This window comes from Aethalodelphis obliquidens, unplaced genomic scaffold (assembly GCF_003676395.1).
Source record: "Aethalodelphis obliquidens isolate GAN/ISIS:26980383/991018 unplaced genomic scaffold, ASM367639v1 scaffold61, whole genome shotgun sequence".
In the NCBI taxonomy this organism is placed as follows: Eukaryota; Metazoa; Chordata; class Mammalia; order Artiodactyla; family Delphinidae; genus Aethalodelphis; species Aethalodelphis obliquidens.
This window is the reverse complement of record NW_020838005.1, coordinates 5,118,001-5,131,020: the sequence shown is the minus strand read 5'-3', so window position 1 is coordinate 5,131,020 and position 13,020 is coordinate 5,118,001. Positions and strand designations below refer to the sequence as shown.

The 13,020-nt window shown below is 39.7% G+C and overlaps 1 protein-coding gene across 5 annotated transcripts in view; it reads left to right on the top strand.

The window, feature by feature from the left end:
• INTS9 (integrator complex subunit 9) overlaps positions 1-13,020 on the top strand; it is a 111,457-nt gene that overhangs the window by 77,209 nt on the left and 21,228 nt on the right. For all 5 annotated transcript variants that reach the window (XM_027088085.1, XM_027088084.1, XM_027088088.1 and 2 more), the window contains exons 9-12: positions 1,677-1,788; positions 4,244-4,424; positions 8,270-8,330; positions 11,509-11,680. In XM_027088085.1, coding sequence (XP_026943886.1) covers positions 1,677-1,788; positions 4,244-4,424; positions 8,270-8,330; positions 11,509-11,680 — 526 coding nt within the window. The remainder of the gene's footprint in view (positions 1-1,676; positions 1,789-4,243; positions 4,425-8,269; positions 8,331-11,508; positions 11,681-13,020) is intronic.

Sequence of the window (13,020 nt, the reverse complement as noted above, 5' to 3'; positions counted from 1 at the left end):
TGTGTGTGTGTGTGTGTGTGTGTGTGTGTGTGTGTGTGTGTGTGTGTTGGAGAAGTGCAAATAGGTAGGTTAGTTCTGCCTGAGAAGAAAAGCTCTTACACGCAGTGTTATGTATCTGTGCAAATAGGAATTAGAAGCTACTCATTGTAATTGTCACAACTGTACTTCTCCTTTATTCGTGTGAAAGAAGTATTTTTCAGGTTATAAAGCAACTTATATAACCACACTCATGTTATTTTAAAAAAAAATGAAGCCCATATATCCTTGTGTATATAAAATGCTAAAGGATGATACATCAAAAGACATGTATACTCAGAGATAGCAATGCAGATGGTAGGTGTTTGCTGCACTGCTATTTGAAATTTGCGGGGGGGATGTCTGGGTGGAACAGAAAGAAGAGGGATAAGGCTTCTCAGTAAACGGTGTTTCTGGCTTTTTTCTTATGTTCTGGTGAGTATGTTAAATGAAACTGAGGAAAAGATGCATTACAAAGTGAAAACATTGATGAGCTCTCCAGCATCTCAATCCATGGGCCTTCGTTTTTTTCCCTTTCTATTCCTCTTATTAAGTACTTTTTAAATTTTTAAAAATTTTTTTACAATTTTTAAAGGTTACTTTCTATTTACAGTTATTGCAAAATATTGGCTATATTCCCCATGTTGTACAATACATCCTTACATGGGCCTTCATTTTTGTTTCCAATTTTAATCCTGATTTATTTGGAAAAAGTAATTAGTATTTTTTTGTAATGCTCTGAAAACAAAGTTAAATTCAAAAATAAATCCTCCTAAGGACCACACAATAGTACACCATAGGACTTCATAGTCTACGGGAAGATCATGTGTATTAGTACATGAGACTCTCAGAAGCCACTGAAGGGAGATGGGTCAAGAAATAGGCCCATTCTATAAGAAACCCAGCTCGGAGGCTTGGCTGAGGTCCAGTGCTGGTAATGGAATTGAAGGAGGCTTTACATTTCTGGTTCCTAATCCAGTGTCCTCCTTTGCTCCTCTGCCGCTGACTCTTAGGGAAACGCACCCCAGCTCTTTGAGTCCCAACTTCGGTATTTTCAAAATGTACCCTATTTCATGTACTTGGCAGAGCTGTTTTGAGAACCAAATTGTATAGTGCAGTGGTTCTCAAGGCATGATCCCCAGACCGGCAACAGGACCATCTCCTGGGAGCTTGTTAGAAATGCAGATTTTCAGGCCCTCCTCAAACCTGAATCGGAAGCTCTGGGGGTGGGGCCCAGTGATCCACCTCCAGGTGATTCTGATGCACACTCAAGTTTGAGGGCCACCAACGATGTGTGTGAGATAGCCTTTTGAAAAGAGCAAAGCATTATAGAAATATAAGATAATGTGCTTATTTTTCATTGAGGTAAAATTTATGTATAGTGAAACCCAAAGATCTTAAATGCACAATTCATGAATTTTCATATCATGTCATCACCATACCAAACAAGACATAGAACTATCACCCCATAAAGTTCCCTCCCATGGGTCCCCATCCCCCTTGGGCAACCGCTGTTCAGTGATAGACTTTTCGTTAGAGGAGGTGAGATGATTTGATGATGAGTTGGACATGGAAAGAGCAATAACTGTATTCTCCTTTACTACTTATATCTAACCTTTTCTTTTTTAAATTACTAATCATAGTTCTCTGTGGTTTTTCAGCCCATGGACCAAGCTTCTCTCAAAAACAGCGATGTTCTCATTCTGACAGGCCTTACCCAGATTCCCACTGCAAACCCAGACAGCATGGTGGGAGAGTTCTGCAGCAACCTGTGTATGTATCCAATGCAAATCTTAAACAAGATAAAATGTTTTACATTTATTTTTTGGTACCTTGATTCTGTGGTATTTTTTGTCCCTTTCCTTCACATTCACACCCTCTGATGCCCCCTGCTACGGCCTTTCCCCCCATTTATTCCCACCCTTTCTGCTCATCCTTCAAAGCCTACTGTTGTCAACAAAAGCAATTCTTAAGCAACTTAAATCTGAAAGCACAATAGTGTTTATAACGGTAAATTAGAATTTTTAGCACTTTATACAACAAATGCTCAACATTTCGCCCAGTTGATTTATGTAGAAACTCTTATTCTTCTTGTTTTCTGGTGGGATTTGGGAGTGGGTCGGGGTGCTTATAGGGTAAGCAAAGTTAAAGAAGGAAAGAATCATATCTTTGCTTTGCAAATAATAACACAGAAAAGACTGTTGATACTTTGAATTCACAACAGTGATACAGGTGAAACAGTTGTATTTTTTTCCCCACTATTTGGTTGGTATAATTTTTTTCTTCTTTTGGGGGAAGACTGAATTGAGAGACTTGTTGGGTATTTGCTACCTGGAAGAAATGTATGTTTCTTTGGATATAATTGTCCGTAAAATCTAGAAATGCTGCATTTCTTTTAGAAATGTGTAGGTTGCGTATTGTCTTAGCTTAGGCTACTGTAACAAAATACCTTAGTATAAGCTTTAAGCAACACTAATTTCTCATAGTTCTGGAGGCTAGGAAGTCAGAAGGTTGCCAGCATGGCTGGGTTCTGGTGAGGGACCCTCTTTCTGGCTTGCAGACGGCAGCCTTCCTGCTGTGTCCTCACTGGTGAAGAAAAGCTGTTCTGGTGCCTCTTCCTCTTCCTCTTCTTATAAGTGTGCTAATCCCATCATGGGGGCTCCACCCTAATGGCCTAATGGCCTCATCTAGATGTGGGTACCTCCCAAAGGTTCCCCCTCCTAATACCTAATTGGGGGTAAGGGCTTCAATACATGAACTTTAGGAGACACAAACCTTCACTCCAGAACTGTTGCCAAAGAGGAGTTAATACGCTCAGGCCCTCCATCCCTGGCAACTCTGGGGGAAAGAAGTGGTTGTCATCTAATATTTACATGGAAGGCACTATCCTTTGAAATTTCACTTGCCCTTGCCAATAATCCTAGTCTTTTTTTGTTCTTTGCTGATTTTAAGACAAAGGTAGTTTATTCTTAGCTTGGAAAAAGTATCAGACTGGTCTCAAATAGAATCTTTGATTTGTATGTTTGTGTATAATCCAGAATCATGGACTCAAAGAACTTCAGGTCTTAAAGGAACTTTACATCTAATCCACTGTTTCTCAAAGTGGGGTCCACTAACCACCTGCCTCAACATCAGTGAGGCCACTTCTCAAAAATGCAAATTTTGAGGCCCCACCACAGACCTAGTAAGAGAGACCCATAGAAAAGTTGCATTTTTAACATGTTCTGGCAGTTTCCATGCAAAATAAAGCTTGAAAACCACTGATCTAGTTCACTCCTCTCATCAGCGATGAGGAAGCTGAGGCCCAGGAGGTTACAGTGGCCTAACTAAGGTCCCATAGCTTGTGACTGAGGCGGGTCTAGAGCCAGGCCTCTTGAGCGCTGATGGCTATCTGGTCTTTTCCGTGGTTCCGTACTCTAGTAATAGCAAGTCAGCCAGTATTCCAGGCACGGCATCCAGGAGAACCTGGATGTCAGAGTTGGGAACATGTAGGAGAAGGATAAAAGTCATCAGAGACTTCAAGTTCTGTACCCAAACGGCTGCTTGTTTCAGTCTATGTTGGAAACTGAACAAAAAACAAACTTAAGAGATCTTTGGCCTTTTTTTAGCCAATTATAGCTTCTAATATGATTTTACCGTAAGTTGCAATTCCTCATTTGATAACTTATTTTAAGTATTTAAAGTATAGAGGATTTTCTTATAGCCAAAACATTAATGAAAGAAAATGCTACTAAAATGAGTCAAACAGAAAAACTTGGCCTGTTTCCTTATAGGTCATTCAGCAGTGGTCAGAGGCTGAAGAGAGACAAATCCAACAGAGTTTTGAGCAGGAGCTAAAAAGAGAAGGAGCTTGGAGGGTCTGTCCTGAAGCTCATCTGCCATTGGGAACCTTGACAACCCAGACCCCTAACTGCACACCCTGTTCCCAGGCACTGAGACATTGGTTAAAAACTCAGCTGATCATCAGTCAGCCTCTGGATCCTCCCACTCCGGTGCTAGTCTTCAAAAGAAGTAAATTGTTATACATACGAAGTGAATTAGAGGAACAGATGTAGGAAATGAGAGAAATGCAAATATTATTTTTAAAGTTCTGTTCTCCCTGTGTTAAACTGTTCTTTTGATACTACTTTTTTTCCCCCTCTGGCTTCAACCTTTCTTTTCTTTGTTTTTTTTTTTTTTAATTGAAGTATAGTTGATTTACAATGTTGTGTGGCTTCAACCTTTCTAGCACTGACAGTCCGGAACGGAGGAAACGTGTTGGTCCCCTGCTACCCTTCTGGAGTGATCTATGACCTTCTGGAATGCCTGTATCAGTACATTGACTCTGCCGGCCTCTCCAGCATTCCTTTCTACTTCATCTCCCCGGTGGCTAACAGTTCACTCGAGTTTTCCCAGATTTTTGCCGAGTGGTATGTCTCTGTTCTTCCTGTGATTCAGTACATTCAAGCAGTAAGAAAAGAAAACTGTTCTTAATTTTAATTTAAAAAGAAATAGAAGTAATCCTATATTTTTCTCATATTACTATGAAACCTTCATTTTGTTGTTTTTCCCTGTGATGTGAAGATTATATTAATGAAAGCCAGATCTGTGATATTGCCAGGGTTTAGAGGAATTGTTATTAAGAAGGGGAGGAGGGAAGGTGGGAGAGCGAAGACATAGCTTAGCCAGCACTTTGAAAATCAGTAACAAAACTATTACACACTTACCTTCTCACATGCTACCCTCTATCTATTACAAAAGCTAAAAGCTAAAAAAAGTTCAAAGCCCAAGCTCACGTTGTCTAAAATTTATAATACCAAATCTGATAGGAAAAACTAGCTTATTTTTTCATTTCAATAGTATATTTGGCAAAAGCAAGTTTTACTACAACAGGAAATTGTTTGATCAAATCCTAGGATGGGTAAATTATTGAACACTATGAAGTGGGTGAACCTTTTTAGGATTATTTAGATGGATATTTGAATCCAACTCGCCTGGCCAAAAAAAGTCAGGGGTAGGAAGAAATAGAGCAACTTAACTTTTACAGTGGATCCAGTAGTGCCTTAGGATGGGACTGTGACATACATATATATAGGGTGTGCTTAATCCCGTTTAGTGGTGTGATAGCCTAATAGACACAGTATTCTTCTACGAAGCTTCTACTTTAAAAGGGATTTTTGGGCTTCCCTGGTGGCGCAGTGGCTGAGAGTCCGCCTGCCGATGCAGGGGACACGGGTTCGTGCCCCAGTCCGGGAAGATCCCACATGCCGCAGAGCGGCTGGGCCCATGAGCCATGGCCGCTGAGCCTGCGCATCCGGAGCCCGTGCTCCGCAACGGGAGAGGCCACAGCAGTGAGAGGCCCGCGTACCACAAAAAAAAAAAAAAAAAGTAATTTGTACATCGTTCTGTACAACATACGTCATTTGTACAACATATCCCAGCATTATGGTGTGCACCCTCCCCTCCCCACCTTTTTAAATACAGTTTTTTTCTCTCTATTTTAGTTGTGGTGAAGGTCCTTTTTTTCTGTTTTTAGATCCAGGCAGTTTTCTCCATCCCATGTGCATATTATTCATGTTTGTCCATAGGACTTTTCGTTGTTATTTATATTTGACTTATTGTTAGTGACTAATAATAAAAATTCACTTTTATTGGTAGCCATTGAATTTTATCCTTTGCTTAGAGTTTTTTCTCCCCCAACACAGGAGGATAATCTTGAATAAGTGGTAGTCCACCCTAAGGATGACTTGCACATTTAATCAGCATGTTCTGAATTTCTTCATCCAGATCCTCAGTTAAAAATATTGAAAACTACAAGCTCCTGGGCAAGCCCTTGTGGGCCCCTGTGGATGGTGTCCTAGCCGGGTGTGTGCCCTTCAAGTCCACTCTTGACCCATTACATGCTTTTCTTATTGTCAAAATGTCTGATTGGGTAGAATTCAGGACTGCTAAAGTAAGAGTAGGTTGTTTTTGAGTTTTTATTTTTTGATGTTTCTAATATGTGTGTAATACATGTTTACTATAGAAAAAGATAACAAGTTAACAGAGAACAGTAACCCGTGATCCCACTGTCCAGAAATAATATCACTGTTAGAATCTGATGTATTTCTTCTTTCTATATAGGGATCGTGCTGCATATTTAATTGTGAATCCTGCCTTTAAATTTTTTAATACTAGATTAGAGCATTATAAAATCTTTGAGACCATAATTATTGCTTGACTGCATTATTACATCATTAATCATCATTTATATGTAGTATAATTTACTTAACTATTGTCTGAAGGGGTGGACAGGCTTTTCCCAATTTTTTTCCTTTTAGTGATAAATTTTCAATTAATATCATTCTGTGTATATATGACTACATCTTTTGCTTTGGGTTAGTTACTAAAAATAAGATTACTGGAACAAAGGGTATAAATAGCTTTTAATGTTCATTATACAAATCTAAACTGCTTTCCAGAAAAATTTTTATGTCATCTGTAAATTGTTCCTTTTTTGCCCATTTACTTATCAGAGGTGTTGTACTTTTATCTATTTATTTGAACTCTATATATGTATTAAAGATCCTAACACTTTGTTATATCTGCAGACATTGTTTCCCATTGTGATACTTTTTTTCAATTTCGTCTTTGATTTTGTTTTTTGAATAATAACTTGTTACTTTAGTGAATAATTTTAGGCACAGAAAAGTTGCAGAGATAATACAGAAACTCCCATATACCTTCCACTCAGTTTCCCCCCAATGTTAACATCTTACATGGCCATGCGTTCTGTACCAAAACTAAGAAATTAACATGAGCACTCTATTATTAACTGAACTCCAGTCTTTATTCAAATTGCACCAGTTTTTTCACTAATGCTTGTTTCCTATTCCAGGATCCAATCCAGGGTACCACATTGCATTTAGCTCTTTGATTTTTTTGACAGAAGTGTTTTAGTTTTACAGCTTTATGTATTGATGCTAAGTGATATAGCATATTATCCTTTGCAACAATCGAAATTAAACTTTTAAGCTAAGAACTTTTGTCTCTCCTCCTGAGTTTGAAATAAAGACAGTACTGTTGTCTGTTTAGATATTATTAATAAGCAACCCTTCAAAAGTATCTTGTTCCCATATGTACAACTTCTTCCAAAAAGGATATAAAGTAATGTTTTTGAAATCGAGTTAAACTAAAGAAGGAAAAATTAGATAATTGTATTAATGAAGTTCAGACAAAATCCAAGCCCCAGAGTTCTGAATTATTCTGCCAAAAGTAACATCTATTAGAATTGTTGAAATGCTTTAGTTCTATTTTGATAGAATTCTTAGAAGCAGGCTTTAACAAACATAATCACTACATATATTTTTTCCAACTTTTAAAAATGTCAGAGCTACAGAACACCCACGTAACTTTGATTTAACAATTGTTAACCTTTTGCCACATTTGCTTTTCCAGAAATCTCCATATTTTAAATGTCATACCTGGCTAGGGAAAAACACAGACTACCTAAAACATTCACGGTGTCTAGATTAAGATAGAGTTACTGGAGAGATTTATTATTCTCCAGTTTGAGTTACCAATTCTGCTATTAATGAAATGGTGCATGTATAAAATAGAAAAGCTATGTCTCAAAAAAAAAAAAAAAGTGTATCACTTTCTCCTCAAAATTGATCACAACTAGGGAATTCCTTGGCGGTCCAGTGATTAGGGCTCTGTGCTTCCACTGCAGCGGGCACAGGTTCGATCCCTGGTTGGGGAACTCAGATCCTGCAAGCTGCGAGGTACAGCCAAAAAAAAAAAAAAAAAAATTTTTTTTTTTTTTTTGATCACAACTAAATACAATACGGTATCTTAGATTAGATCCTGGAACAGAAAAAGAACATTAGTGGAAAAATTGGTGAAAGCTGAGTAAAGTCTAGAGTTTAGTTAACTGTAAAGTACTAATGTTTATTTCTTAGTTTAACAAACATAGTGGGATACCAGCTAAAAGGTACATGGGAACTCTGTACTGTCTTTGCAACTTTTCTGTAAATCTAAAAGTACTTCAAAATAAGAAGCTTATTTTTAAAGAAAAAAATGTATTGAGGAATTTCAAAGGTTAAAACTGTGCTCACAAGTGACTTATGTCCTGATTACGCTATAAATGCTGGTGTTTTATTCACAGTGAGATACACTGACAGGAAAATTTCAAATAAACTTCGGTATTAAGTATTTGCGCTGCTACCACTAGGTGGCGACAGATGCCACTGTACGCCCTTGCCTAACCTGCTGATCTGTTTTTCCTCCTCAAAAGGCTTTGTCACAACAAACAGACTAAGGTGTATCTCCCAGAACCGCCTTTTCCTCATGCAGAGGTAAGAAAATGGAATCACTGGGTCCGAGCAAGAACAAAATGTAGATAAATAGATATGGGTGGATATAGCAGGTCATTAGCTTTTAAAAATCTGAAGGTAGTTTGATATAGCCCTTTGTTTCCCTTGTAAGATGGCAGTGAAGTACTCTGACTCAAGATTCGTTACTTTCTCTTCTTCTTAACACATTATATTACCAGTATGTTATTCAGTTAATAGCCTACCTCTGTTTCATTGACCGAGTGAGGAATTTTATTCTACTTTTTTGCATAAATGATTTACTTATTGCCAAAGTCTTCTTTTTGTTTGGTTATGTCTGTCATTGGTATAAATTTTTAATGATGAAAATAAGAACATTGCAGTTTAGAAAACAGAAAAATTCCCCCTTCCTCACAGAACGAGTGAGTGATTTTATGTGGCTGTGTGTGCCCAATTTTGTTTCTACTGCTTTTTTTTTCACCCAGTGCTGGGTGTATCATGGACATTTATCTGTGCACCTCACTGTTATTATTGCTACCTAATATTCCGTAGCATATCATGTGAACATACTATAGTGTACTTAACCATTCCCTTCCTATTGGACAATAGCGTTACTCCCAGTTTTTTGTTATGTTTTTTGAAAAGGATGTGTAAATTGGTATAACCACTTTAGGAAACTGACAGTAAAGTTGAACCTAGGACTGTGACATCCTCTGTGTTTCAGCTGTTTCGTTCCCAAAGTCTGTACTGAACAGAAATGCAGGTGTGTCACCCAGAGATCTGCACAGAAATCTTCATAGCCCTCTTGGTGATAGTGCTGAAATGTACCCAAATGTCCATCAGCGGGTGAATGAATTTTGTGGTCTATTCACACCTTACATCAAAGAGGATGAAGGGACTCCGATTATATGCAACAATGTAGATAAATTTCACAAACATAATGTTAGTGAATGAAGCCAGATATAAAAGAGTAGATATGGTGTGATTTTATTTATATAAAAGTTCAAACACACAGAAAACTCATCTGTGATATTAAAAGCCAGGAGAATGGTTATCCTGGAGGTAGCAGTGGGGGCAGGAAGGGGACAAAGGGGGATTTCTGAGGAGCTGGTAATGCTGTTTATTGATGTGCATATGGGAACGTGGAAGTTTTCAGTTTGTAAAAATTCCATCAAGTTAGGGATGTCTGTGCAGGTACTTATGCATAGGGATTTTGTTGACTTATTTGCTATGCAGTTAACTATTCGGCTCAAGAAAATTGCAGCAGTTGTCCTGCTGATTATTTTAAATCTGACTACTGTTTTCCTACTCCAAAGGACAGGTCTCTCATGAACCAGAATGTCAAGTGGAAGGTTTTGAGGAAGTTATTTGCAGTCCTCATACTCTCTTAGAGCAGCCAAGATTTTTGCAAGCTCTGTCATTACTACAGTGAAATTCAGGCTAGATATCTCGTGTCAGAAAATTAAGTGTAGCAAAACATTAAGTGTAGCAAAACACTGAAAGTCTATTTGCCTCTTCCCTAATAACAATTAGCCTTTCTTCAGAACGTGTTCTCTAAGGGTGTTACCGTGTTCTTACCCACAAGTATGTCATGGATGACCTTTGTCCCATTTACAGTTAAGAATGTGAAAAGACCATAGGTGCATGATCAGGGTTCCTGAAATGCACTTGTCAATATTAGGGCGTGCTGGAGTTGATAATCGGTATTATGTGACCAGTGCCCATGAGAAAATACAGTTCTGCCCTTAGTACTGATTTAAAGAATTGCTTCACAGAATTCCTACCCTACAGCTTCATTGCCTATACAGTTTGGACCTTAAATCAGCACAAAGGTAATTCTGGATGGTCAAAAAGGTAGTAAGTCCGCTGGAAAAGTAGATCTGATTGGCAAAAAAAAAAAATCTCAGTTTGCCTTAAAAAGTGACTTAATTTATGTGCAAAGACCTGCTGCTCTTCTTAGAATCCCATTCATCTCCTTGACATCTGTGGATACAGTAGAACTAGTCCTTTAGTCAGCCATTCACCTGTTTAACTGGGGCAAGTAATGATTTTGGCCAGGTGGGTTATACAAAGAATGTCAGTTTTATTTGTATATAACTTGGAAGGGAAGTGGGAATGCAGTGATTGTTGCATCTTTACTATTCATATCCCATCCAAGCATGTGACACCTAATTAAGATCTCCAGGGTAATCTTGCTAATGAAAGCAGTCTCTCTGAATTAAAGATTAAATCTTCAAGATGAAGAGAGTCAGCTTCCATTTGTGGGCGGCCCCATTCTGGCCACATCCTCACCGTTGGGGTGACTACAGTGGGCTTGGAGTTGTTGGCTGGGCTCCCTTCGTAGGCGTTTTGGGTGGCTACAGGATTGAGCTGGGTCACAGACCAATTCTTTACCCATCAGACAGCATCTCAGGGCACTACTAGTTGATATTTAGGGTCTCTGAAGTATGGGTGTTTGCCATCTTTTTGTTGCTAGAGTGGGGCAGTGGGGGCAGGGCTGAGGCAGCAGGAAGAACTTCTGAGCAGTGCCACAAGATGCCATCTGTGGTTGTAACTGTATATGGCGTTGCCTTGGGTCGGGCCTGGCGTTAGGAGAGTAGTTCCCAGTGTTGTGCTAGAAGGAAGACCTTTTTGGTTCAAAACATTCACTTTTGAGACAGGTTTGAGACTGTGCGTGGCCTGCTTCTTACTATAGCTCTCTGTCGCGAGGACATCACATCTCCCGCATTGCCGAAAGCCAGTTTGTTCTTGTGTTTATTAAGTCCCCTGCCCCTCACCACAGTAACTTAACATAGCTGTACCGTCTCAAGAGGCAGTCCTGTGCTGGTAAACAGTTTTTCCTGTGTGAAGTGTTTATTGTTGACAGAGCTCAGTGATGCACAGAGTTTGGGAAACTTGTACTTCAAACAGTAACTAATATTGGGGACTTCGGGTCCTGGAGCTTGGAGTGTCAGGAAGCTATAAAGGAAGGGTTAGACAGAATCAGGCCATAACAACCTGAAAAGAAGTTTCCATTAAGTTTGGTGATTTTACCGAAAGGTCCCATCTTTTGAGAAAGTCACACTGTAGGTAAAAAATGTGGATCTTTGGCTAATATTAATAGCGTTATCTGGTATTTTTAATTTGTTCACTCTCCCATGCTGTGGTTCTTCCTTCCTGGGTAGGCTAACATCTCTTCATGTGCTTTTGACACGTATTCTAGCTCATTCAGACCAACAAGCTGAAGCACTACCCCAGCATCCATGGAGACTTCAGCAACGACTTCAGACAGCCGTGTGTGGTTTTCACTGGACACCCTTCCCTCCGATTCGGGGACGTGGTCCATTTCATGGAGCTCTGGGGAAAATCTAGTCTCAACACTGTCATATTCACAGGTAAATAAACCAACAAAACAAAACCCTGCCCTTCCCACTGTGACCATCCCTGCATAACCTGGTAGGATGTACCTACCAGGTAGAGACACTGGGAAGAATTTGACAGTAAGTTATAAGGTATAAATATGATCCCTATTCTGTTGTAAATACCAAAGGATAAAGCAACTGGAAGGGAAAGGGTAAGAACAAAGCAAAATGTCCTGTTAGATCACTGTGCACTGGACAGAGCTTTCATGTCTGTTTTTGTAGATTTTCACCGAGACAGATTTCTGGTCTAGAACTACTTTGGATAGGATTTTGTAAGCTGTTCAAGAACGGCAGGAATTCTAATAATCATTCTAATAATCATTCTAATAATCATTCTAATAATCAGTCTTGCTTTACTTGCTTTAGGACTTCCTTACGGCGGTGGATCTTTCTCCTTTGGTTATAGTTTACTCTGGCTTGCCGTTTTTCTTGTGGAGACCAACCCCTCAGAATAAAACTAATCCTTAAATGAGGGCAAGTTAGGGGTTTGACTTAATCACTATCTTATTTTATCAATTCACGGTCTTCAGACAGCCTTAGGATTTGAAAATCTCAGGGCAATGAAGTAAAAACACCTTGATCTGAAATCTGGTCCGAGTTACTGTAACCTCAGCCGGGTTACTCACCGCTCTGAGCCTCACTTCCGTCTGTAAAATGGGGTTGTTGGTCGCTCATCCTCAGGCAGCTCTGTGCATTTATGAAATGTTATAAGAAAGCACTCCTTATAGTGCCTGGCACAAAAGCCCGTTGAGAAAGTACCAGTAGCCTTCTTAGAGTTCTCTAATTACCTTTAAGACGTGAGCCATGGAGGAGAGTCTAGTTATGCCCAAAGCTTTGGGGTCAGGGATGCTTGGGCCCTTCCCTGTGCTCAGCCTGTTGTGAGGACCAACCAGAGGCCACCAGGAACGCACCAGTAATGGAACAAAGTTGGGGTACTGACTCCTTGCAGTGAGGGGGTACCGCCATGGGGAGGCAGGAGGCATCGCCAGGCACGTTCAGAAGAACTTACAGGCCGTGGCTTAGGTGATTTTGGAGGTGGGTTCCTTGTCCTGGCTTGGGTACCATCAGGAAGCAGTAGTTCTCTGGCTGGGTATCTTAGTGATTCTTGTCTAGAAGGTGAGAAGAATGGAGCCAGGAGAGGGCAGTGTTTGCTTGTTTGGTGGTTCAGACATGCTGTGGTCTTACGTTCAGGCATGATTAGGAAGGGTCTTATTTTTGTCTTGATCCGTCGTGGTCACTGCGTGGCCTTTTCTCACGTCAGCGTCATGTGAGGTGGTTTATGTCCAGTAAGCGGGTGCCACCGTGGCCTGGCC